The 27,966-nt window shown below is 37.0% G+C and overlaps 1 protein-coding gene across 1 annotated transcript in view; it reads left to right on the plus strand.

Moving 5' to 3' along the window:
- The window catches only part of LOC106137457 (glutamate decarboxylase), a 49,744-nt gene extending 23,644 nt beyond the window's left edge, over positions 1-26,100 (plus strand). The window contains exons 6-14 of the mRNA XM_060952718.1: positions 843-1,040; positions 2,491-2,609; positions 3,056-3,196; positions 4,783-4,893; positions 5,421-5,488; positions 11,226-11,304; positions 21,794-21,943; positions 24,311-24,505; positions 25,591-26,100. Of these exons, the coding sequence (XP_060808701.1) occupies positions 843-1,040; positions 2,491-2,609; positions 3,056-3,196; positions 4,783-4,893; positions 5,421-5,488; positions 11,226-11,304; positions 21,794-21,943; positions 24,311-24,505; positions 25,591-25,773 (1,244 nt within the window). The 3' untranslated portion in view covers positions 25,774-26,100. The remainder of the gene's footprint in view (positions 1-842; positions 1,041-2,490; positions 2,610-3,055; positions 3,197-4,782; positions 4,894-5,420; positions 5,489-11,225; positions 11,305-21,793; positions 21,944-24,310; positions 24,506-25,590) is intronic.
- The last annotated feature ends 1,866 nt before the right edge of the window (positions 26,101-27,966 follow it).

A 27,966-nucleotide genomic window follows, 5' to 3' on the forward strand; every position in this document is an offset into this window, starting at 1 on the left:
TATCGTTGTGGTGTAAAAATGAGGGTTTAACAGAGTACAATATGTTTTGTAGTGTTATCATTCTGCTGTGACACTTAAAACAATATCTGGATCTCATTCCATCACTACGCCATCTTGCTAAACTTGGCTTTCAAGTAAAAGTTACTTTTCACACAATGTGCATTCGTCCACGATTTAGCGGTAGTAGTTATTATTAGATTTAAGTTATGTGACGTCAATAAGTGATACCTTGTATCCAATTTTGAAAATAAATCTACTCTTTAAAAAAAAACATGTCTTGATCATAACAAGATTTTAACACTTTCATTTATAGTTTTTGACCTATTTTTTCTGCGGGACTCTTTGATTACCGTTCAATCCGAGATACCGGATGTAATCTGCCTGCCCAATGGCGCGCGGTATTGCATCCGGCCGGCGACTGACCATAAAACTGTTTACAACAATCATATTGTCTTTCCAAATTGTTTTGTTTTTATTTACGTACGTAAACTTTGATTGAAGATTTCATTGGGTAACAAAAAGAGTACTCCCACTTCTTAAAGTTATACTATTTTTCAGTAGATTTTACATACCTACATATAATCAGGTCCATATCCTTTGCGGGGTAGACAGAGCCACAGTCTTGAAAAGACTGAATGGCCACGTTCTGCTATTTGGCTTAATAACAGAATTGAGATTCAAATAGCGACAGGTTGCTAGCCCATCGCTTAAAAAAGAATCCCAAGTTTGTAAGCCTATCCTTTAGTCGCCTTTTACAACATCCATGGGAAATAGATGGAGTGATCCTATTTTGTATTGGTGCCGGGAACAGATTTTAAAACCAAAAATTCCTTCTTCACCAGGTCACCCCCACTTCTTCAACCAGCTCTCCTCGGGCCTCGACATCATCTCTTTGGCCGGGGAATGGCTGACGGCTGCCGCCAACACCAACATGTTTACTTACGAGATCGCGCCGGTCTTCATTCTGATGGAGAATGTGGTTCTCCACAAGATGAGGGAGATCATCGGGTGGAACTGCGGCGACTCAATCCTGGCTCCAGGTCAGTGTGGTCATCATAACTTGACCCTTGTTATGGATTCGTTTGCCTGGTAAACCAGCAGCTCTCCTTGTTTCAGAGATGCCACTAAATAAGTGGCAGGAATAAATAAAATAAAGAGATTGCAAAAAGTGCCGTGTGGTTCCCGGCACCAATAAAAAAAAGAATAGGACCACTCCATCTCTTTCCCATGGATGTCGCAAAAGGCGACTAAGGGATAGGCTTATAAACTTGGGATTTCTCTTTAAGGCGATGGGCTAGCAACCTGTCACTATTTGAATCTCAATTCTATCATTAAGCCAAATAGCTGAACGTAGCCAGTTAGTCTTCAAGACTGTTGGCTCTGTCTACCCCGCATGGGATATAGACGTGACCATATGTATGTATGATATAAAATAAAGTGATTGCAAAAATACGGTCTTTACTTTTCCACTGACAAAAGGAGACACCAATAAAACACTAGTATTCAAAAAATGAAATTAGAATAAACGAAACATTTTAAAAATCCGACCTGTTTGGTTATCGACCCTTTTTGATAATGGAAAATGGAGATGATTAAGAGGATGGAATGACTAAAATCATTCCGTTCTATCAAGCATTTCCTTCATTATATCCCATACCTTCTCTTCATCATTGTTTTTCTTTTTCTTCCATCCATCGTTGTATTCTTAATTCTAACTTATTATCATGTGTCGGAGGACTTCAAGACAAGAACTCTTAAGACGAGACAGAGAGACAAGACAAGACAAGATTTTTCTTCGTTACCAATGAATGTACCGTGTGGTTCCCGGCACCAGTACAAAAAGGAATAGGACCACTCCATCTCTTTCCCATGGATGTCGTAAAAGGCGACTAAGGGAAAGGCTTACAAACTTGGGAATCTTTTTTAGGCGATGGGCGAGCAACCTATCACTATTTGAATCTCAATTCCATCATTAAGCCAAACAGCTGTACGAGGCCGATCAGTCTTTTCAAGCCTGTTGGCTCTGTCTACCCCGCAAGGGATATAGATGTGACCATATGTATGTATGTATCGTTGTTTTTTCTTAATTCTAACTTATTATCATGTGACGGAGGAGTTCTGGCTACAAGAACTCTTAAGTATAGTATTTTTGCAACAATGGTTTTTTCTTCATACATACATACATATGGTCACGTCTATATCCCTTGCGGGGTAGACGGAGCCAACAGTCTTGAAAAGACTGAATGGCCACGTTCAGCTATTTGGCTTAATGATAGAATTGAGATTCGAATAGTGACAGGTTGCTAGCCCATCGCCTAAAAAAGAATCCCAAGTTTGTAAGCCTATCCCTTAGTCGCCTTGTACGACGTCCATGGGAAAGATATAGAGTGGTCCTATTCCTTTTTGTACTGGTGCCGGGAACCACACGGCACTTCTTTTTTCATCGTTACCAATAAATTAGTATAAGACTTAAACTGAACATGTCCACAGGTGGTTCCGTGTCCAACTTGTACGCGTTCCTGGCCGCCCGCCACCACAAGTTCCCCCAGTACAAGGAGAAGGGTCTCACCAGCATACCTGGTCATCTAGTCATGTTCACTTCTGATCAGGTCAGTTTCATGACGTGTGGTGACCGGTACCGTTAAAAACAAAAGTATAAGTAAATATAAAGTATAAGTAAAGTAAAGTCTCATTTCCATGGATGTCGTAAAAGGCGAGTAAAGGATAGGCTTATAAAATTGGGATATTTCTTTTAGGCGATGGGCTAGCAACCTGTCACTATTTGAATCTCAATTCTATCATCAAGCCAATCAGCTGAACGTGGCCATTCAGTTTTTTCCAGACTGTTGGCTCTGTCTACCCCGTAAGGGATATAGACGCGATGATATGTAAGTATATTAGTTTCATCATCAACTAGTTTGTTTGTCGTCAAAAATTATATGAAGCAATTTAAAATTGAGGATCCGTAACGAACATAAGGTTACCAACTCTGTTAGGATTCAGAGAATTTCACAAAAAAAAAAAAAATAATTCTCATCGTATTCTTCTCCACCAGTGCCACTACTCTGTGAAATCGTGCGCGTCAGTCTGCGGTCTGGGGACCGACTACTGCATCTGCGTGCCGTCGGATGAGCGCGGGCGCATGATCCCCGCTGAGCTGGAGAGACTCGTGAGATACCACAAGGACAGGGGAGACGTAAGATTTTCATTACATCTATAGGTTTACAAATCTTTCCAGGCTCAGGCTGTAAGGCTCTGGAATGCTCTACCTGAAATGATTCGGAGAGTGAGTACCTATTTTGTTTGTTACCGCTTCTTCTGCACTGACGCCTTGGAAGCGGCAGTAAACTTAGTTTTTTTAGTAATTTATTTGACGTCAACCAATGTTGTTAAACCATACGACAATTACTAAGCGATATATAATATCCTATAATAATAAATAAAAATTTTGAATTTTTGAGCTCCTAGTCGCTCTGCGTTCATGCTATGAATGGGTTCTTTCTTCGGCAGATCAATCGTCATTGGTCATCCTAATTTGATATTTTATGTATGTATGTATATGTATTGTATGAATTTGTGCATTTGTTTTTGTAATGTAGGTATGTATTTTTCAGTATGCATGTGCACTTTATCGCACCACCAACTTAAAGTTGTTTCTGTTTGGTCAGCTGGTTGACTGGTAGAGAATGCCAAACGGAATTAAGTCAGCCTTTTGTAAAATAACTTTTTGTGTAATAAAGTTTTTAATAAATAGGTTTATTTTTTAAATACTCTCTCTTTCATGGAAGGTTAGGATAAAGAGAGATTACATCAGTCAATTTATATAATGTCCATAATCACTTCTTCTTTTGCATCGACGTAGACAAAAAGGCGGACGGAGTGTGGCTTGTTAAAAACTGAAGCATCGTAATGGCGGCGTTGTACGCATTTGTGAGTGACAGAAAACTTGCCATTTAGTGAGATCATCTTAGACGTAATGGCGGTCGACTGTCACACTATTGGTGGGACTGTCCGTGAGTAGAGATGGGCAATTTCCCGGGCACTTAAGGCAAATTGGGAAAATTCCCAATAGATGCCCATATATTCTTTCCCTTTGGGCATTTATCTGGGCATTAATTGGGAATATTCCCGATTTGCCTTAAATGCCCGGGCATTTGCCCATCTCTATACATGAGGCGTGTATACAGTGGGCATATCCGGACAATACTATCCGTGCTTCATATTGCCGTTTAGCAACACTCCGTCCGCCTTTTTTTCTACATCCCAAATTTGTTTTATCCCACATTATCAATTTTGTGTGCCGTGTGATTTCCAGCACTTTAGAATAGGACCACTCCATATCTATGTCGTAAAAGGCAACTAAAGGAATGTCTAATAAACTCGGGATTCTTCTTTTAGGCGTAGGTCTAGCAACCTGTCGCTATTTGAATTTCAATACTATCATTAAGCCAAAGAGCTGAACGTGGCCTTACAGTTTTGTCAAGACTGTTAGCTCTGTCCACCTCGCGAGGGAATATAGACGTGATTATATAAGATGTTATCAGTTGATATTGTGACGTTGACGTTGTTGAAGAAAATGCTGCAGTGCAGTTTGTTACCGCCACTTCTTCACTGACGCCTTGGAAGCGGCAGTAAACTTAGTTTTAAGTAATTTATTTAACGTCAACCAATGTTGTTAAACCATACGTTTTGACAATTATTAAGCGATATGAAGTATCCCATAATAATTTAAAAAAAAAATTGTTTTTTTTTTAATTTGAATTTGAATTCTCGGTTCCCCAGGTCCCATTCTTCGTGAACGCCACCTCTGGCACCACGGTGCTGGGGGCGTTCGACCCGCTGGTCGACATCGCTGACATCTGTCAGAAGTATGACATGTGGATGCATGTTGATGTGAGTCTTAATATATATATATATATAAATAAAACTAGTTGTTACCCGCGGTCAAAAGGTCAAAAGTACCCGAAACCGCCGAGCTTGCATGAAGGGAGTTATGAATGTGGACGAAGCGAAGGAAGTGTGCAGAGATCGTGGCAAGTGGAAAGAGGTAGTCTCTGCCTACCCCTCCGGGAAAGAGGCGTGATTTTATGTATGTATGTATGTACTCGTATGTACATATGTATGTATGTATGTTATCCGCGGTTTCGCCTCAACGCCACCTACAAAAGGATACAGGTTTTTTTTAAACCGTGCCATTTTTATAAAACCACTATATATCTTACATACCCAAGGATGTCGTAAAAGGCGACTAAAGGATAGGCTTATGAACTTGGTATTCCTCTTGTAGTGGGCTAATAACCTATCACTATTTGAATCTCAATTCCATCATTAATCCATACAGCTGAACGTGGCTTTTCAGTCTTTATGTGTCTCTCTCTGTCTATCTTCGTGTATGTATGTATGTATGTTTTTTTTGGCAGGCTGCTTGGGGCGGAGGCCTGCTGTTCTCCAAGAAGTACCGACACCCTCGGCTCACTGGCATTGAGAGGTTAGTTTGATTTGTTTTTCATAATTAATTCATTTCTATCAGACAGTGCCGTGTGGTTCCCGGCACCAATAAAAAAAAGAATAGGACCACTCTATCTCTCTCCCATGGATGTCGTAAAAGGCGACTAAGGAGTACGCTTATAAACTTGGGATTCTATTTTTAGGCGATGGGCTAGCAACCTGTCTCTATTTGAATCTCATTTCTATCTTAAAGCCAAATAGCTGAACGTGGCCTATCAGTCTTTTAAAGACTGTTGGCTCTGTCTACCCCACAAGGGATATAGACGTGATTATATGTATATGTACTATCAGACATAAGTCACAACGGTTGGTACGTACGGATTATTAGCTATACTGTGCCGTGGCATACAAAAAAAGATATGATATTTCCGTGCTTGTCACATTGTAATTTTATATTTAAATTCAAACCAATATCAAATCCATATTCCATATCTATTGTTTTTTTTAATAAAGTATACATAATTGAATAGTACTCAAACCTTTTTTAATATCAACGAAACTAAAAGCAATTCATATTAACAGCATACAAAAAATATAATAAACATACATACATATGGTCACGTCTATATCCCTAGCTGGGTAGACAAAGCCAACAGTCTTGAAAAGACTGAATGGCCACGTTCAGCTGTTTGGCTTAATGATAGAATTGAGATTCAAATAGTGACAGGTTGCTAGCCCGTCGCCTAAAAAAAGAATCCCAAGTTTTTAAGCCTATCCCTTAGTGGCCTTTTACGACAACCATGGGAAAGAGATGGAGTGGTCCTATTCTTTTTTGTATTGGTGCCGGGAACCACACGGCAAAACCACTAAGAGAATTAGCAACTACACTAAGAGAATTAGCACACTAAAATGGTTTTATGTCAATAAACCCTTAATTCCCATTTAAATATGACCCGGGCTCGAACCCGCGACCCTAAGGACGCCCCTCTAAAACACTTTCCGTGTCAATTCTATACAAAATACAAATTGACACACATACAACCCTGTCACTATACCGTATTCCGACATCACTGAACAATTTCTATATACGATGCTTGTTCTCCTAATTTAGACAAAGTTCTAAAACGCGTCATTTGAATCACGCACGAGATGCGACCCTGTCGAATTAAATTTGAAGCGAGTTTTCACAAAGACTGTTCGCAGTTTTCGACAAAGGTTAATGTGACAGGGTTCTATTGGTGTTTGGCGTTAAATATTTGACTAAGCAGTTATCGTCTGTTGACTCAGGCGATGGTTTCACACATTTTATGCTAATCCTCTATTGGGGTTTAAAATTGATTGAGAGTTTTAAAAAAAGTGGATTTATTCATTATAGAAAAGTATACATTCATAGATATTATCATGGATCTATACTTTTCTATCTCCCTTGCCGGGTAGACATAGCAAACAGTCTTGAAAAGACTGATAGGCCACGTTCAGCTGTTTGGCTTAAATGAATTGAGATTCAAACAGTGTCAGGTTGCTAGCTAATCGCCTAAAAAATAATCCCAAGTTTGTAAGCCTATCGCTTAGTCGCCTTTTACGACATCCATGGGAAAGAAATGGAGTGGTCCTATTCTTTTTTGTATTGGTGCCGGGAACCACACGGCACTGCCTATGCATATGTTGAAATTGAATCTTATTACTTAATATACAAGGAGAGTGTGGAGGGAAAGGTCGGAGTGGGAAGACCTAGACGAACGTGTCTTGATCAAATTAAGGACGTCTGGTAAAGGGTCAGGTCGAGAGTACCCGAAACCGCCGAGCTTGCATGAAGAGAGTTATGAAGCGAAAGAACTATGCAGAGATCGTAACACGTGGAATGATGTAGTCTCTGCCTACCCCGCCGGGGAAAAGGCGTGATTTCATGTATGCTACTCAGTTTAGAGGTTTTGCTACAATATTGATTACCCTCCGCGTGAAAATCCTTCAAACTCGGTTCAACACCATGATTAATGACTCCCTTTTGTTTTTTATTGGGGTGAGGGTAATTAATTGCAGATTTGGGCAGGAGTCCTGGTGGTACTTTTGAGAGAATTGGCACTTAAAAAGTGACTGAGTTTATATAGAGACAATTTTTTTTTTAATCTTGAATTCTTGACTCGTGGTACATATTAAAGACTAGCTGTGCGATTTCGTCCGCTTGGAGTTAGTTATTTTGGGCATCATTGAAGCCCTCAAGGATGATTTTTCTCATTTTCCATTTATCTTTGCTCCTAATAGTTGCAGCGTAATGTTAATTATAAATTTTTTTCAACGCAAAAATAAATTTTTATTTCGAACCAGTAGTTCCTGAGATTAGCGTTCAAACAAACAAACTCTACAGCTTTATAATATTGGTATAGATAACTCAAATTGCCGTGTGGTTCCCGGCACTAATACAATAAAGAATACGACCACTTCATCACTTTCCCATGGATGTCGTACAAGGCGACTAAGGGATCGGCTTATAAACTTGGGGTCCTTTTTTTGGCGTGGCGATTGGCTAGTAACCTGTCACTATTTGAATCTCAATTCTATCAGTCTAGCCTATTAGTCTTTTCGAGACTGCCGGCTCTGTCTACCCCATAAGGGATAAAAACGCGACTATTTAAATGAATACTTGAAAGGTAAAAAACAAAATTATGCTTGAATATTAACAAAAATGAATCAATATGAAAAATAAAAATAATGTAGCGATGCTACGCCGTAGCATTAAGTGCTACGCGCTACGATTGACGTGTGAACTCTGGGCTGCTACGGCGTAGACCGGCTACGGCGTAGGGATGGCTACGAAATTATTAAAGATTTTTTTAAAAACTAAAAATTTAGAAACTAAAAATTAAAACATACATTGGTGTGAAGAAAATAAAATAGGTATTATTTTTATTCCAACAACTTCAGTTGCCGTGTGGTTCCCGGCCCCAATTGAAAAAGATTAGGACCACTCCATTTCTTTCCCATGGATGTTGTGAAAGGCATAGGCTTATATACTTGGGATTCTTCTTTTAGGTGATAGGCTACCAACCTGTCACTATTTGAATTTTAATTCTAACATTAACCCAAATAGCTGATCGTGGCCTGACTGTTGTCTCTGTCTAACCCGCAAAGGATATAGACGTGCAATTCAGATATTCAGGCAACTGGATGTGTATAAATAGATCCAATACGGGTTAGGTTCCCTGCAAAGGTCAGATGAGAGTCGCTTCATGTAAAAACCTGACTCACCCAATCCAGGATCCATGGTCGAAGGCATACCCCGGGCTCCTCTCCAGAGTGGTGAGGATGCGACCGGGACTAAAGCCGGGAGGAAGAGTTAGTTTTTTCTAGAAATTACGAAAAGCTAGTTATAGATATTTTTTTCACCGAACACAATTTAACCTCTGCGCCAACCCTGCCCGGCTGTCGCACGGTCCGCCGCCCCCGCATTTACCCGGATTCCAGCCCTTACCCGGCTTTGCACAGAGGAGGTTAAAATGAGAGTCCTAACACTATGGTGCTGATCAAAATCATAACCATTAATTACCTGAATACATACATATAATATCCCTTGCAGGGTAGACAGAGCCAACAGTCTTGAAAAGACTGAATGGCCACGTTCAGCTATTTGGCTTAATGGTAGAATTGAGATTCAAATAGTGACAGGTTGCTAGCCCATCGCCTAAAAAATAATCCCAAGTTTATAAGCCTATCCCTTAGTCGCCTTTTACGACATCCATGGGAAAGAGATGGAGTGGTCCTATTCTTTTTTGTATTGATGCCGGGAACCACACGGCAAATTAAAATTAGATTCCTAACACTATATTATTATTATAGAAAATGCTGCAGTGCAGTTTGTTACCGCTTCTTCTGCACTGACGACGGAAGCGGCAGTAAACTTAGTTTTAAGTAATTTATTTGACGTCAACCAATGTTGTTAAACCATACGTTTTGACAATTATTAAGCGATATGAAATGTCCTATGATAATGAATAAAAATTTTGAATTTTGTATAGTGCTGATCAAAATCATAATCATTAATTACCTGAATACATACATATAATATCCCTTGCGGGGTAGACAGAGCCAACAGTCTCGAAAAGACTGATAGGCCTCGTTTAGCTGTTTGGCTGAATGATATAATTGAGATTCAAATAGTGACAAGTTGCTAGCCCACGCCTAAATGAAGGATATCATGTTTATAAGCCTGCACCTTAGTCGCCTTTTACGATATCCTTGGGAAAGAAACTCCTTTTCCTGTTTATTGTTTTACAATTGGTGCCGGGAACCACAAGGCACTAAAATCAATAATGACAAATCTCAAATTTGACGGCCTCTGTGGCGCAGCGGTAGTTCGCTTATCTGTGACACCGAAGGTCCCGGGTTCGAATTCCGTCCAAGGCATGATGAGAAAAGAACTTTTTCTGATTGGCCTGGGTCTTGGATGTTTATCTATATAAGTATTTATTATAAAATATAGTATCGTTGAGTTAGTATCTCGTAACACAAGTCTTACAACTCGAACTTACATCGAGGCTAACTCAATCTGTGTAATTTGTCCCGTATACATACATACATATAAACATACATACATACATGGTCACGTCTATATCCCTTGCGGGGTAGGCAGAGCCAACAGTCTTGAAAAGACTGAATATATGTATTTATTTAAATCACATAAAATTACAAGAAGATGTAAGTAGCTTGGTCTCTACAACCTGCTCTGCTGACTATGTTCATCCCCCGGCACTGCACGAGTATTTAAGAGCATCTGGCATTTGACTGATGTGTCTAATGGCGCCGGATTAAACACGGCCTCTCAAATAACGATACACTGTGTGTTTTGCTCTGTGTTGAGCGGGGCGAATTGATAACCTTCTATTTTATATAGATATATTAACTAGCTGTCCCGGCAAACGTTGTTCTGCCATATAAATAACTAACTGTGCCCTTCGTCCGCGTGGAATAGTTATTTTGGGCATTATTGAAGCCCTCAAGGATGAATAATTTTCCGCGTTTTTTTCACATTTTCCATTATTTTTTTGCTTCTTATAGTTGCGGCAGCGTGATGTTATTTAGCCTAAAGCCTTCCTCGATAATTGGACTATTCAACACAAAAAGAATTATTCAATTCGAACCAGTAATTCCTGAGATTAGCGCGTTCAAACAAACAAACACACTCAGCTTTATAATATTAGTATAGATATAGATTTTTAAGTAATTTCTAGTTAACAAAAAATGTTAAGGCTTCACAATTCTTACACTAAGGGTAGATGTTGGCCGATTCTCAAACTTGCTCAATATACATACATACATAAAATCACGCCTCTTTCCCGGAGGGGTAGGCAGAGACTACCTCTTTCCACTTGCCACGATCCCTGCATACTTCCTTTCCTTCATCCACATTCATAACTCTCTTCATGCAAGCTCGGCGGTTTCGGGTACTTTTGACCTGACCCTTTACCAGGACGTCCTTAATTTGATCAAGATATGTTCGTCTAGGTCTTCCCACTCCGACCTTTCCCTCCACACTCTCCATGTATATCTACTTAGTCAACCTGTTTTCATTCATCCTCTTGCTCAATATGCTAACAAAATTTCATGAGAATCGGTCAAGCCGTTTCGGAGGAGTGCAGGAACGAACATTGTGACATGGTACCTCGTAATAATAATTTACATCACATCTTTTATCCCTTACGCAGTAGCCGGAGCCAATAGGCCCAACAGATTCGAAGGTAAATTTTGCGTTTATTTTTTCTCATGTCATTTATTTGTTCCAGGGCTGACTCCGTCACCTGGAACCCCCACAAGCTGATGGGCACCCTGCTGCAATGCTCGACGGTCCACTTCAAGTATGAGGTCAGTTCGTATTTAAATTTCGTATATATAGTATACGGGACAAATTACACAGATTGAGTAAGCCTCGAAGTTCGAATCTTTTGTTACGAGATACTAACTCAAAGGTACAATATTTTATAATAAATACTTATATAGATAGGCAACCAAGACCCAGGCCGATCAGAAAAAGTTCTTTTCTCATCATGCCCTGACCGGGATTCGAACCTGGGACCCCCGGTGTCACAGACAAGCGTACTTCCGCTATGCCACAGAGGCCGTCGAAGTCTACTAAAGGTCCCAGTTGCATCCTCATCAGCCCGGGAGTAGGGTGCCCTTTATTCTTCTTCTTCCTCCCGGCTTTAGTCCCAGACGCTGTCATAACAATGTTTGTTCAATTAATCATAACAATGTTTTTTCTCGTCCATATTACTATTTTAAGTTTGGATAGTTGTGAAGTTGACGTTGTTGAAGAAAATGCTGCAGTGCAGTTTGTTACCGCTTCTTCTGCACTGACGCTTCGGAAGCGGCAGTAAACTTAGTTTTAAGTAGTTTATTTGACGTCAACCAATGTTGTGGAACCAAAAGATTTGACAGTTATGAGAGATTAGATATGAAGTATCCTATAATAATAGATAAAAATTTTGATCTTTTTTACCAAGCTGTTTATGTACGTGGCTAAATGTTAGAATTAAAAAACATCAGTTCCTTTGATATGTCTACAAAACTAAAGTAGTATATACCATTTATTTTTAGTAGCTCACTGTACATAAGGTACATTCCCAACTCAGACATAAGTCCATACATACATAAATAAATTGCGGGGTAGACAGAGCCAACAACTTGAAAAGACTGAATGGCCACGTTCAGCTATTTGGCTTAATGATAGAATTGAGATTCAAATAGTGACAGGTTGCTAGCCCATTGTCTAAAAAAGAATCCAAAGTTTGTAAGCCTATCCCTTAGTCGCCTTTAACGACATCCATGAAAAAGAGATGGGGGTGGTCCTTTTCTTTTTTGTATTGGTGCCGGGAACCACACGGCACAACAACACGACATAAGTCCAAGTTATGATAAATGACAAAAGTCAAATGCAATAAAAACTATTCTCCCGGCAAATTGTCGCAATATAACTTTAATCTGCGATTAATCGCACGACTGAGTCGTCAGTCGCAGACTTTACGAATTACCACATGAAAATCACACTTAATATATAGAACATAAGATTCAAATCTGTTATATTATTTGAGAGGTAGGATTTGAAACTGTAAGTGGTCGTGTTATGGTCTGGTTTGGAATACCGCGTGTTTGAAAGGGGGTAATTGGCAACATATGTTTAGAAGTGTCTAGTTAGGAATTTAATTAAATTTGCCGAGTGTTAGGGATGGGCCGGTGGAAAACAGTCGATAAACGTTTTGAATGAATGAATGAATGAAGAAATATTTATTCAAGTAACCAGACTCATTATCAGTTTTGCCGGTAACAGTTTATGTTACTTTATTTTGGGACCAATCTATCTCTTTCCCATGGATGTTGTAAAATGCAACAAAAGGTTGGGCTAAAAATCTTGTGCTTATCGGCGATGGGCAAGCAACCTGTCACTATTTGAAACTCAATTCTTTTTATTAAGCCATATAACTGACTGTGACTTTTCGATCTTCGTAAGACTGTTGGCTCTGTCTACCCCGTAAGGGATAAAGACGATAAATTCAAAATTTTTTATTCATTATTATAGGATACTATTATATCGCTTAATAATTGTCGTATGGTTTAACAACTTGGCTGACGTCAAATAAATTACTTAAAAACTAAGTTTACTGCCGCTTCCAAGGCGTCAGTGCAGAAGAAGCGGTAACAAACTGCACTGCAGCATTTTCTTCAACAACGTCAACTTCACAATATTAAATTATAGTTAATATATAATTATAAGTTCAGATAAATATATATTTATATGAGATTTTAATATTAAAAAAATAATGTTTTATTTTGATTTACCATCAAATAGATAGTTATTTTATTTTATCCCGGCATATTCTTTTAAATATTTTTGAGCCTCAATGTAATGCCTACTAGTGCCTGCACAGGTTAAATAAACTCATTCTCTGGCAGTCAACCTAACCGTAATAACAAATGAAAAAACACATAGGTCAATTTTGAATGATGCGGATTGTTCGATGTAACGAGGCTTATCGATATGAGTGAAATGTTTATCCCATCCCTACGAGTTTTCCGACAAGGGCGGAGTTCCGAAATTTATTATCCGACATATTGTAGTGACGTTACAAAAAGAGGTTCACAACATCATTCAATTACCTTTCGTATTGCTGAACTGTGAAGGACTAAAATGGTTTGTAGGTATCCTCGCTTGGTTCAATCAAGGAAAATTTAGTTTTATTGCAATAATGTTAAGGTAGATTTTTGTTTGAAAGTTAAGGCTTTGTCTGTTGGTATGCGGGCTGTAGGAATTTTTGTTTGTATTTGAAATATTTAGGGATCCTTTGTCATTGTATGTTTATTGAATACGAAATACTGAAATGGAAGTAAAAAGTAAATACATACATACATATGTTACATCTATATCCCTTGCGGGGTAGGCAGAGCCAACAGTCTTGAAAAGACTGAATGGCCACATTCAGCTATTTGGCTTAATGATAGAATTGATATTCAAATAGTGACAGGTTGCTAACCCATCGTCTAATTTAGAATTCTTATAGACGACGGGCTAGCAACCTGTCACTATTTGAATCTCAATTCTATCATTAAGCCAAATTGCTGAACGTGGCCTTTCAGCCTTTTGATGATTGTTGGTTCTGTCTACCACGCAAGGGATGTAGATGTGATTATTTGTTATGTTATTTTATTAAATTATGCGCATTTAGAGTTATAAATATTACCGATTCGACCATAGAACCGATGCTGTAGCCTCTGAGAGACTCTGAGCCTACATCAACTTGCGGCTGCGTTAATATTCACCCTTATATTGGCACAGATTATGCAAAATCCTTATCTGTCGTCCACACTTGTTTGTGCAGAGATTCTATATAGTCTATTGTGTAAAGTTTGCTTATGGGATAGGATTTGAATAGATTTAACCGACTAAGAATAAGTTTCTGTTTGTACATACATACATACATATAGTCACGTCTATATCCCTCGCGGGTTTGTCTTATGTCGTAAAAGACGGCTAAAGGATAGGCCTAAACTTGGGATTCCTTTTTAAGGCGATGTGCTAGCGACCTGTCGCTATTTGAATCTAAATGCCATCATTAAGCCATACAGCTGAACGTGGCCTTTCAGTCTTTTTAAGACTGTTAGCTCTGTCTACCCCGCAAGGAACAAAGATGTGATTATATGTATGGTTTTTGAATGGAAAAGCCTTTTTACAGCACGGAGGATTATATTAATGATACACATGTGTGGCCCAAACTTGACATAATGGCCTCTTAAATGCTTGTGCATTTTTGACATGGTGTTGACATAATTTGTACAATGTGTACCTACATATCTTATTTTATTCTAATATAGGAGGGAATGCGTGTAAATTAAACAAAAGCTGAATCGATACTGATTTATTGATCATCAAGTATATAGTATATAATAGTATAACATATTACAATTAGGGCTACACTACACCACGGGGGTGCAAAAAGAATAAAAATAAAAATATTAGTTTTATTTTTATGATTATAAACAAATACAATGTTATATAGGTATTCGTGTAGGTTTCGTCGACGAAAATTACCTACTGTAAGAATATTAATTAATACAAAGTATACCTATGTGCTAAACAACACAGATAATCTTAATATTAGACGATTATATTATAGATATAGGTATGTATTTAGGTATACTGTTGACGACTACATTTTACAAGGTAAGTACAATTTTTTTTTTTTTTTTTTTACATATTTAAGTATACGATTATTGTACATATTTAATAAATGTTAACATAATGTAAGTACTTAACGATGTATTATTGATATGACATAATAAACCTTTTTGTCCTATTTTTGTGTACTACGTCTACTTTATTATCATCTTTTGCAATTTTCACATTACATCCTAAATCTTCTATGACAGTAAAAGGACCGAAAAATTTACAATCTAACTTTTTACCTACTTCATTTTTAATTAATATTAAATCTCCAGTATTATATGATACATCATTTAATGTTTTATCATATAAACATTTCCTCTTTTCTTTACTATAAATTAAATTCTTACGAGCATCTTGAAGAGATACTTGTAAACGATGCTTTAAATGTAAAGGATAATTTTCTGGATTATACAAGGGTTCTATATTATTATTATTTCTAACTCTACAGGGAATTTTACTAGGTTTACCAAATACCAATTCAAACGGTGTGTAGTTCGTCTCTGTGTGAACAGTATTATTGTAGCTATAACACCAAAATGGAAGCCATTGACTCCACGTATCTTTTTGATCATCACAATGTATGCGTAAAAACGCACCTAGGCTCTTATGAGAAATTTCAATAGCTCCTAGCGATTCGTGGTGGTAAGCTGTAGATGTTAACTTTTCTATACCTAATAAATTACAAACCTGTTCCATTGTAGATGAGACAAACTCCGTTCCGCGATCTGTTGCAATAGTATCTGGTATTCCAAACCTAAGTATAAAATTATTGACAAACGCATGTGCAATACTTACCGTCTCTTTATTTTTTAAAGGATAAGCTTCGACAAACTTTGTTAATTCGCATTGGATTGTCAAGATATAGCGATTATCATCTGAGTCTCTCTCTAAAGGTCCACAAAGGTCTAAATAAATTTTCTCAAAAGCATTGGAAGCAGTTGTAGTTATTTCCATTGGCGCCTTGGTATATCTACAATGCTTCATTTTTTGACATTTGCTACATTTATTTACAAAATCCTTAATATCCTTATCTAAACCAGGCCAAAAAAATAACCTCTTAATGTTATTAGTCATTCTACGAATTCCAGCATGTCCACTGGTTGGTAACAAATGGAAGTCATGCAAAATATACTGTTTGTCTTCGTCATTCTCTATTCTCTTAACACTCTTTATTATATAAAATCGTGGACCGGTCCAATTCGTTCTATTATTTATTTCTTGTAACAAATCATTTATGAATGTTTTTATCTCATTATTTTTTACTATGCATAGTTCTTTTACTTTGATTATTTTACAAAATTCCATTAACTTAGTCACAAATTCGGCTCGCGTAAAATGTGCCCTAAAGTCAATGTTTATATAAATAGTATTCTTTATTTTGCAATAAATGAAACATTCTTTTTCTAAATCTACGTTATTTTTGCTCCTCAATTTATCTAAATCCTTTTTTTCTATAAAAGTCAATTCCATGTAATCGTTCGGTATTTTAAACAATTCCACAACTCGAGGCTGATCAGACCTTTCATCAGTGGGATTACTTAAAATAGAACTTTCACTACTTTCTTCCAAATTTTTACGTTGTCTCCTAGTCAAAACCATTATAATGTCTTCGTTCATGCTTTTCAATGTATCTGACGTAATATAAACTCTAGACAAAGCATCTGCAACACTATTATCTTTACCTTTTATATAGTTAATCTTGAAATCGTATTCTTCTAAAAGAAGTCTGAATTTTAAAAGTCTACTGGATGGGTCTTTCATTGAAAATAAGTAAACTAATGGTCTGTGATCTGTTAAAATTGTAAAATTTCTATTGTATAAATATGGTCTAAAATACTTTATTGCCCAGACTATAGCAAGTAATTCTTTCTGAATCGTAGGGTAATTTAATTCCGCTTTGTTTAAGGGTCTACTGGCATAAGCTATAGGTTTCATATTTTTATTACACAACACTGCTCCGACAGCAATACCGGAAGCATCAGTCTGTAAAATAAACTCATTACCTTCGGAAAAATCCGGAAAATCTAAAACAGGGGGTGAACTTAATTTTTCCTTTAATTTTTCAAATGCAACTGTACACTCTTCCGTCCACTTAAATACTTCATTTTTCCTTGTAAGCTTGTTTAAAGGTGCAGTTATTTCAGCAAATTTTTTTATAAATTTACGGTAGTAATTACAAAAGGCTACAAATCTTTTGATTTCGTCGGTATTAGTAGGTTTTGGATAATTTTTAACTACTTCAATTTTAGCTGGGTCAGGAAGTACACCCTTTTCAGAAACCAAATGTCCTAGATACAGTATTTCTTTCTTTAAGAATACACATTTTTGAGGATTTAATTTCAAATTAATTTTTCGAAGCCTTTCAAACACATCTGTTAAATTACGATTATGAATTTCAAGGTTACGGCCAAAAATTACAAGGTCATCTAAATATATGAAACATTTTTCATAGTTTAATCCTGACATCGCTATAGACATTACACGACTGAAGACACTTGGGCTAGTTTTCAATCCCATGGGTAATTTTTTCATGTGGTACTTTCCTGTGCTCGTTGTGAACGATGTGCAGTTTCTACTGTCTTTATCTAAGCTTATTTGAAAATACCCTTGATATAAATCTAAATGTGTAAAGTAAATTGAACCTGCTAATGAATCCAATATGTCTGTTATATTGGGTAACGGGAATTTATCATCAACAATGCAATTATTTAATTTTCGGTAGTCAACAACAAAACGCCATTTTTTGTCTTTGCCATCCGATTTCTTTGGAACTAACATTATTGGACTAGACCACTCACTTCTAGACTCCTCAATGATATCATTGTCTAACATATTTTTTATCTGATTGTCTATCTCTTTTTTTAAAGATTGTGGTAACCTGTATTGCTTGACATAAACTGGTGTCGTGTTTGGTTTTAATGTAATAGACTGTTCATTAACATTTGCAGAAGATAACTTATCTCCTGGCAAAAAGAAAATATCTGCATATTTGGAACACAAAAGTTGAATTGAATCTCGTTCTTCAGTATTTAAATTTTTTAAATTTATTAAATCTAATAAACGTTTTGCTCGTTCTGAGTTTCTTGAGCAAGACTCGAATTTATATGTATCGTAATCTGACAACAAATGTAATTCTGGTTGAAATGTAGGCAACTCAATTTGATGTTCATTGGTGTTTAATATTTTAATTGGTATTCTATTATTTGTTACTCTAACTATAGATCCTGCCATGAACAAATTTTCCGCTAATTGCTTTGGATAAACAACATAATCCTTGTCACTACTAGAAGAAACATAAACATGATGGAATGATTCGCTTCGTGCTGGGATAAGTAACACTTCTCTAGAATAATCGATTGAATCATAAAGTGGCAAACAACATTCCATTCCGTTTTGGGATACAGTGACTACATTTGAGCTCAGATTGATATTTGAACCGTAGTAACACAGAAAGTCTAAGCCTAAAATTCCATCTGCCTGTAATGGTATGCTATCGAATACGTAAAACTTATGATTGAATACTATTCTAGAATGATCACTATTATGCTCCAAATTAAGATAAATATATCCTGCCGAACGAATTTGTCCGCCTATTCCGTTCACGATAGTGTCGTCTTTATTTAAAGTTACGTTTATAGGTAAAGAATCTCTTTTTATGACAGATAAAGATGCACCGCTATCAACCAAATAAAAATGTAATTTCCTATTAACATAAAAAGACAAAAATTTTGTTTTACCATCTAAAGTCAAAATGTTATGTTTAAGATCGAAAAAACTTTAATTCATTTGTACTAGATGTTTCGGGTTGAACCTCCTCATTCGTTTGTTCATTGTAAAATACACGATGATTCGAACCACGATTCGAAGAATTTTTCATATGTCCCCTACCACGGGTATTATAACGAGTACGATTCTGACCGCTTCTATTATTAAAATGTCCTCTATTAAAATTGTTAAACGAAGTGTTTTGACTGCCACGAAACTGATTTCCTTGTCTAAAATTTCTTACATTGTTATGCTGATACCTCGAATGTTGGAATCTGCCATGCTGCATGCGAGTATATTGAGGATACATACCTCTTCCACGGCGCGAGATCTGCATGATACCTGCTGAGGCCGTCGTCGAAGACGTTGCAGCTACCTCCTCGTCTTTAGCCGCCTGGATCGCGTCCTTGAGATGCTCGTAGTTTCGAGCTGTAATGATGGTGCTCAGACGGGAATCCCGCAGTCCGTCTGAAAACCGTTTCACCGCCAACTTTTCATTCAAAGGTTTCAAAACAGCGTATTTTTCTGAATTACCCTCTGCTTGCGAAATTGTCAAATCGGAAAACAATTTTTCGATTTCTGCCCCATACTGATCAATTGTACGCCAACCCTGAGTAACATTTTGCAATCGCGAATGAATTGATGTAAAAGATTTTTTAGATAAAAGAAATTTTCTTAAGTCTTTAACAAGGTCACTTACAGATGAATATTCCTTTTGCATACGAAGTTTAGCATTTTCTGTAAGTCTGCTTTTCAGCACAAATTTTATCAAAATTTGTTTTCCTGGATTGGACAACATTTCAGCATACATTTCTATCGAGTCAATCATGTTTTTCGTATTATTTTCATTACTGTTCATTACAGAGATAAACTCACAGGCCGTCTTCAAATCAAACTCCATTTTTGAGTCTAAAAATTCAGCAGTTTCACTATAATTACTATCACTATCACTACTTATTTCCTCTTTAGGAGTTGAACATAAAAGTTTAATATTGTCGTACACACTACGAATTTCAGTTGTTATGGAGTTAATACTATCTACTGTTTTACTACTCAATCCTTTCTCTTGACACAAAACTTTTACAATACTATCACAACGTTTCAAAATTAAATCTGACTCACTTAATTTATTTTTTATAACGTTTCCCTTGTACCTAGATTTTCCTTTCTTAATCAAATACTTCTTTATTTGTATGATATCTTCCAAGCATTTTAATAATTCTCTTTCCATAACTTAGTATAAAATAGCAATAGAAAAAGTAATATAAAATTACGTACCATATTAATTCCCGTGAGCTCCAGTAGTAGTGGCACCGAGACGTATCATATATGGACATCGCTATGTAAACAATACACGGTAAAGTAATAATTTTGTTAAGTACTTATCATTATGAAATATTATTTATACCACAATTATGCTTTAGCTTTAACACTTTAATATGGATAAGAATAATTTGTATATAAGTATAAAACGTATAAGTATATTGGTAATTTAATATAGAGGTATAATTACTTAATGTCCACTAAATAGGTAGGTATCGTAATCCGTAAATTCTGCCGTATTCGCACTCAGTCCCGACTTCTATACCGCAACAACTCTTAATTTTTATTAACGTAACGCATCACTATATATATCACACTGTACACACCCGAGAGATTTAAAACGCACGTAGTAGGATGAACATCAGGACTGGGTCTGCTAGTCACGTAGTTGGTCGTCATCGTCAATCACGCTAGGCCTGGAACACAGGATCACCCCTATCCTGCTGCCGTCGTATGATACTAGAATATCTGGTCAATATTGCATCTCTAACTTCTTGTCGTATCACAAATCCCTGCCAATTTTTAAAAATTCTGTATATGAATATCAGGCCGCCCGTGGCCACCAAAACCAGCAGTAAGACCAAGATTATATTATTGGTGTTCATATATTTCTCGAATTGGGTCGTATTACTCCCTCCAGATGCAACTTGGGCAATCACCACATCCTCGTTCTTGTTAGATTGAGATGCACCCATTTTTCGTGAAATTTACCAAATTTCCTCCGTGTAACAATAGCGTTGTGATCGCTTCACGAATCTTATTATTGTACTCTTCCAAATGCATTTTCGATCACAGAGAGCCACACGGCCACACACGATGATAAAATTCCGTAGTCCTTAAAAGGCGCGGTATCGGGTCGCGAGCGCGGAGACAGACTAGGCAAGGGTCGCCATCTAATATAGGAGGGAATGCGTGTAAATTAAACAAAAGCTGAATCGATACTGATTTATTGATCATCAAGTATATAGTATATAATAGTATAACATATTACAATTAGGGCTACACTACATTATCTTTATTTATTTGACGAAATATTCGTATTGAAATCATTAGCTTTACATTCATTCTTGTTTTTTAAATGTAAAAAATGTGCATTCGTCCACGATTTAGATTTAAGAGATATATACAATTACATATTTGTATATTGACGTCCGGTGAAAATGGTGCAGTGTCGTTTGTTCCTGTGTCAATAAGTGATACCTTGTGTCCAATTTTGAAAATAAATCTATTCTATGCCTAATATATGCTTTATATCCTTCCTCAGGTCCTTCCTTTTGCCGTGTGGTTCACGGCACCATTACAAAAAAGAATAGGACTACTCCATCTCTTTCTCACCGATGTCGTAATAGGCGACTAAGGGATAGGCTTATAAACTTGGGATTTCTCTTTTAGGCGATGGGCTAGCAACCTGTCACCATTTGAATCTCAATTCTATCACTAAGCCAAAAAGCTGAGCGTAGCATTTCAGTATTTTCAAGACTTGTGTCTACCCCGCTAGGGATATAAACGTGATAATATTTATGCATGTATGTATGTATCCTTTCTCAGGGGATTCTGCTGTCCTGCAACGCGATGTCGGCGGAATACCTGTTCATGACCGACAAAATTTATGACCCCCGTTACGACACCGGCGACAAGGTCATACAGTGCGGCCGACACAATGACATCTTCAAGCTGTGGCTTCAGTGGAGGGGCAAGGTGAGAATGATTAGACAGAAATAATCTTTACACCATGAAAATACAAACAGTGCCGTGTGGTTCCCGGCACCAATATAAAAAAAAGTATAGGACCATACACATCTCATTTCCTGTAAACGTCGTAGGAGGCGACTAAGGGATAGGCTTATAAACTTGGGATTCGTATTTGAGGCGATGGGCTAGCGACCTGTCACTATTTGAATCTCAATTCTATCGTAAAGCCAAACAGCTGAACGTGGCCTTTCAGTCTCTTCAACACTGGTATACCTCGCAAGGGTTATATACGTGATTATATGTTTGTATGAATGAATGAATGAAAATGCAAACATTTCAGCAACAATAACACAACAGGCGACTAAGGGATAGGCTTATAAACTTGGGATTCTTCTTTTAGGCGATGGGCTAGCAACCCGTCACTATTTGAATCTCAATTGTATACATACATACATACATAAACTCACGCCTCTTTCCCGGAGGGGTAGGCAGAGACTACCTCTTTCCACTTGCCACGATCCCTGCATACTTCCTTTGCTTCATCCACATTCATAACTCTCTTCATGCAAGCTCGGCGGTTTCGGGCACTTTTGACCTGACCCTTCACCAGGACGTCCTTAATTTGATCAAGATATGTTCGTCTAGGTCTTCCCACCCCGACCTTTCCCTCCACACTCTCCTTGTATATCTGCTTAGTCAACCTGTTTTCATTCATCCTCTCCACATGACCGAACCATCTCAACATACCCTTTTCTATTCCTGTAACTACATCTTCTTTCACATCACAACATTCCCTTATCACGCTGTTCCTTATCCGGTCACTCAATTTCACACCCAACATACTCCTTAACGCTCTCATTTCCACTGCATTTATTCTGCTTTCGTGCTTCTTTTGCCATACCCAACTTTCACTCCCATACATTAATGTCGGGACCAACACGCCCCTGTGCACAGCCAGTCGAGCCTTTTTGGATAGTTTCTGACTGCTCATAAAGGCATGCAAAGCTCCATTCACCATGTTCCCCGCGTTCACTCTCCTTTCAATATCACTATCACACTTGCCATCTGATGTAAACTTTGATCCTAGATATACAAACTCTTTCACTTGCTCAACTTTTTCTCCTCCAATCAAAATATTACATGCTGTCATTTCTTTCTCCATTTCAAAAACCAGTGTTTTAGTTTTACTTACGTTCACTTTCATTCCTTTCTCTTTTAAAGCTTCATGCATACAGTTTACCATCTTCTGTAACTCCTCCGCTGATGACGCCAGTATAACCTGATCGTCGGCATAGAGCAGACATTTGACGAGTAATTCATTCATCCTTAATCCACTTTCAGACTCTTTCAAATCTGTCAAACAACTATCCATAAATAGGTTGAACAGCCACGGTGACGCAACACATCCCTGCCTAACACCTTTCTCAATCTTAAACCACTCAGTGTGCGCTCCGTTTATCCTGACACAAGCACTCGAATCCTCATATAAGGATTTCAGTGCTCGTATCAAGAGACTGCTCACCCCATGCATAGAAATTGCTGACCACAATTCATTCCTCTCAACTCTGTCATAGGCCTTTTCCAAATCCACGAATGTGCAATAGACTTTTTGACTCTTGGCCAAAAACTTTTCGGCTATGCACCGCAAAGAAAAGACCTGATCAGTACATCCCATTCCCTTTCGAAATCCCGCTTGAGCATCCCATATTTTGTCATCAGTTTCATTCCTGACTCTATTAATCAATACCTTAGCATACAATTTGCCGACGACGCTAAGCAGGCTTATACCACGATAATTTTTGCAGTCCAGTTGTGACCCTTTTCCTTTGTAAAGTGGCACAATAACAGCCTTACACCAATCTTTTGGTACTCGGCCGCTTCTCCAACACAAATTGAAAAGGCAGTACAACTGTCTAGCTACGACGCCTTTTCCTGCTTTAAGCATCTCGACCGACACTCTATCATACCCGGTAGCCTTACCCGCTTTCATACTCTTAAGTGCTTCCACAATTTCAAACATTTCAATTTCGCCTTCCATCTCATTCTCTTTTTCTTCGCTATAGCAGAACTCTTTCTTATTTTCTTCCTTTTTTTCAAATAAACTCTCAAAATAGTCCTTCCATATCTTTAGCACACATTCTTCTCCTTTCACAACGCTACCATCCTGGCATCTGATCCTAGTTAGCTCTCTGGTTATAGTTTTTCCTCGGGCTGACCTTACGGATTTCCAGAATACTTTCAGATTTTCAGATCAATTGTATCATTAAGCCAAACAGCTGAACGTGGCCTATCAGTCTTTTCAAGACTGTTGGCTCTGTCTACCCCGTAAGGGATAAAGACGTGATCATAATGTATGTATGTATTCTCTTCCAGGGCACCTCCGGCTTCGAACGCCTAATGGACCGTCTGATGGAGCTCTCTGAGTACATGGTGCGCCGCATCAAGGAGCAACCCGACAAGTTCTACCTGATCCTGGAGCCGGAGCTGGTTAATGTGTCGTTTTGGTATCTGCCGAAGCAACTGAGGAATCTGCCTCACGATCGCAACAAGGAGATTAAGCTGGGGAAGGTAGGTTAAATAAATAAATATAAATATATACCTACGAGCTTGCATGAAGAGAATTATGAATGTGGACGAAGCGAAGGAAGTATGCAGAGATCGTGGCAAGTGGAAAGAGGTAGTTTCTCCCTCCCCTTCCGGGAAAGAGGCGTGATTTTATGTGTATACGGGACGTGTGCCGTGTGGTTCCCGGCACCAATAAAAAAAAGAATAGGACCGGTCCTTCTCGTTCCCATGGATGTCGTAACAGGGACTAAGGGATAGGCTTGTAAACTTGGGATTCTTCTTTTAGGCGATGGGCTAGCAACCTGTCTCTATTTGAATCTCAATTCCATCAACAAGCCAAACAGCTGAACGTGGCCCATCAGTCTTTTCAAGACTGTTGGCTCTGTCTACCCCGCAAGGGATATAGACGTGATTTTATTTTTGTTTAATTTTAATTTCATTCTTGCCCATTAATTTAATTGCTTGTACGTTTTGACATTGAAATTTATTTTAAATATGATATTGTACGTCCATTAATTAGGACAGGTAACAGCGATGATCACAAATACGTAATAGCCTTTGAACTTGTGTTGCACAATAAATATATTTGATTTTGAATTTATATGTATGTTTGTTTGTAAATACTTTATTGTACGTACATAACAAATGTTTACGTCCAAGACCCAGGCCAATCAGAAAAAGTTCTTTTCTCATCATGCCCTGGTCGGGATTCGAACCCGGGACCTCCGGTGGTACAGACAAGCGTACTACCGCTGCGCCACAGAGGCCGTCTATAGGTTATAAGTCCATTATCGATAGTGGATTGATAGTTTTGTATATATATAATCTATCGTGCCGTGTGTATCCCGGCACCAATTGAAAAAAAGAATAGGACCACTCCATCTTTTTCCCATGCATGTCATAAAAGGCGACTAAGAGATATGCTTATAAACTTGTGATCCTATTAGGCGACAGGCTAGCAATCTCAATTCTATGATTAAGCAAACCAGCCGAACGTGGCTCATCAGTCTTTTTAAGACTGTTGGCTCTGTCCACCCCGCAAAGGTTATAGACGTGATGATATGTATGTATGAATTGAATTTTGCCAGGTGTGCGCCAAACTGAAAGGTAAGATGATGCAATCCGGTACCATCATGGTGGGCTACCAGCCCGACGACCGCCGCCCCAACTTCTTCCGCAACATCATATCCTCAGCGGCCGTCACTGAGAAGGATGTAGACTTCCTCCTCTCGGAGATGGACCGCCTGGGTCAGGATATAGTTGTGGATTAAATTACTTTCGAGGCGATGTAAGAACGTTTTGTTTTGTCTATTCAACTTTTTTTTTATTGGTTGGATAATTAAGTTGTTTAAGCATCATTAAGTATTATAAAGTTCGTATATTTTTCTCTGTGTCTGTATGTGTGAACCAATCTCGGAGTTGTGGACTGTTTGAAATTATGGTAAGAGGGTTTTCTGAGCAAGGTTTAAATCTATAAATGCTACCCGTGCGAAGCTGAGGCCGATCGCTAGTCTATTATAAATTATAGTACATTTCAAATATAACTAATAATAATTGTCATATCTTTTGGTTTCACAACATCGGTTGACATCGTATAAAACTACTTGAAACTAAGTTTACTGCCGCTTCCAAAGCGTCAGTGCAAAAGAACTGGAACAAACTGCATTGCATTTTCTTAATAACGTTAACTTCAATTATCCAAACTTAAAATTTGATTGGAAATGTGGAAGAAATATATTGAGTATTTTTAGTATTAATTATATTTAATTAATATAATTGTGATTCACGTTTTTACATCGCATTAAAAATAAAGAAAATATAACATAGATTTCATTAGTGTCTATAGTCTATATACCTCTAAATGTATGTGAAAAAATTAGAAAAATGTATGAATGACTTTGACAAAAAATCCCTTCATGAAAAATATTGAATACCATAATATGAACGAAATTTGAATGAAGCTATAGAATAGTTTAATGTCTAGATACTGGAACAAGAAACTGTTTTTTAATCATTCGTAATGTTCCAATCAATAATGTTATAATCGTGATTCATTAAATGTTGCTATTTATAAATCGACTTCATATTTTTCGACTGAATCGATTGTAATCGGTGTTACAACGATTAACTGATTAGCGGTCCAGTTATCCTGTCTTCCAGTAAAAAAAAAAAAAATTGCAAAAATATAGATTATATTTTGTTTCAAGCGCTTAGTTTTATTAAGGTAGGCACTTAATTAAATAATTATTTCGTCCGATTTTCTAAAAGAAAATCGCGATACCGTCTTGAAATATATATTTACATTATTATTATATTATATTGTTGTTGTTATGTATCTGTTGGCAATGAAAATATATTTTCTGTAAATGTGTAGTAGTTGTATAACTAATAAAATTGTGTATTTAAAATAGTGGGCTATTTTAAAACGTTCATGTCCGCATATACGTAAGATGTAAGGAATTAAAATAACATACTTATGTCAAGATGTTTTCTCAAATCTTCATACTTTTGTTTTATGTAAAAACTTTATAGAAATCTATAACAAAATTTATCGATTTACCTCCTTTTTTAAAGATTTTTTTAATTATTTGTATTTGTTTATTAATTATAAATAATACAGCTGAACGTGGCCTATCAGTCTTTTCAAGACTGTTGGTTCTGTCTTTCCCGCAAGGGATATAGACGTGATTATATATATGTATTTATTTAAATGTCTTTGCTTGTGTCTAACTTAACAGGCGCATATAATGTACCTTCTATACTTTTCTTACATTTATCAGCAAACTCTCTAAAACGTAAAATATTAAGCACCTTGGTATTAAGGATTTTATACACACATAATTATTAATTCAGATAAAATTTTATTAAACTTTGTCTAATCCATGTTCTTGAGTTACACATTATAAAAAAAGTACTGAAATAATTTAACTACTTACTTCTGTTAATACCAAACGAATATTCTTTGTCAAAGAACATTTCTAAAAATTAATTTAATTTACGTATTTTAATATTAATTAGTAAGTAAATGTAATTAAAAATAATATAAATATGTATCGTTATTATATACAAAACATATCTCCCGTTTTGCCAATTATCATATACTTTAGAAGTATTTGGCTTGCTTCAATTTAAATAAAATATTAATGGTTTTTTTTTGTTTTGTTTTTATATCTTGATCTTCGGAATAAAAGGGACATTTCGTTTATCGTAAAAAAAGTTTATACATATGCTTAAATCTTACTTTTATTTCATGATAATATAAGCTAATTATTTTGTAAGTCTTGGGCATCCTAGATGTAAGTATAAGAAATTTGTGTAATTTATAAATAATAAAGAAAATATTACCTATTGTGTAAATGCGCAATAATTAGTAATTCCTATAATGCTCATATTCGCCAGTAGTATAAAATTAGGTAATTAAAATAAGATTCCTAAAATTATTATGTTTATAAATTAGTTTTTGT

This window comes from Amyelois transitella, chromosome 29 (genome assembly GCF_032362555.1).
Source record: "Amyelois transitella isolate CPQ chromosome 29, ilAmyTran1.1, whole genome shotgun sequence".
Taxonomy (NCBI): domain Eukaryota; kingdom Metazoa; phylum Arthropoda; class Insecta; order Lepidoptera; family Pyralidae; genus Amyelois; species Amyelois transitella.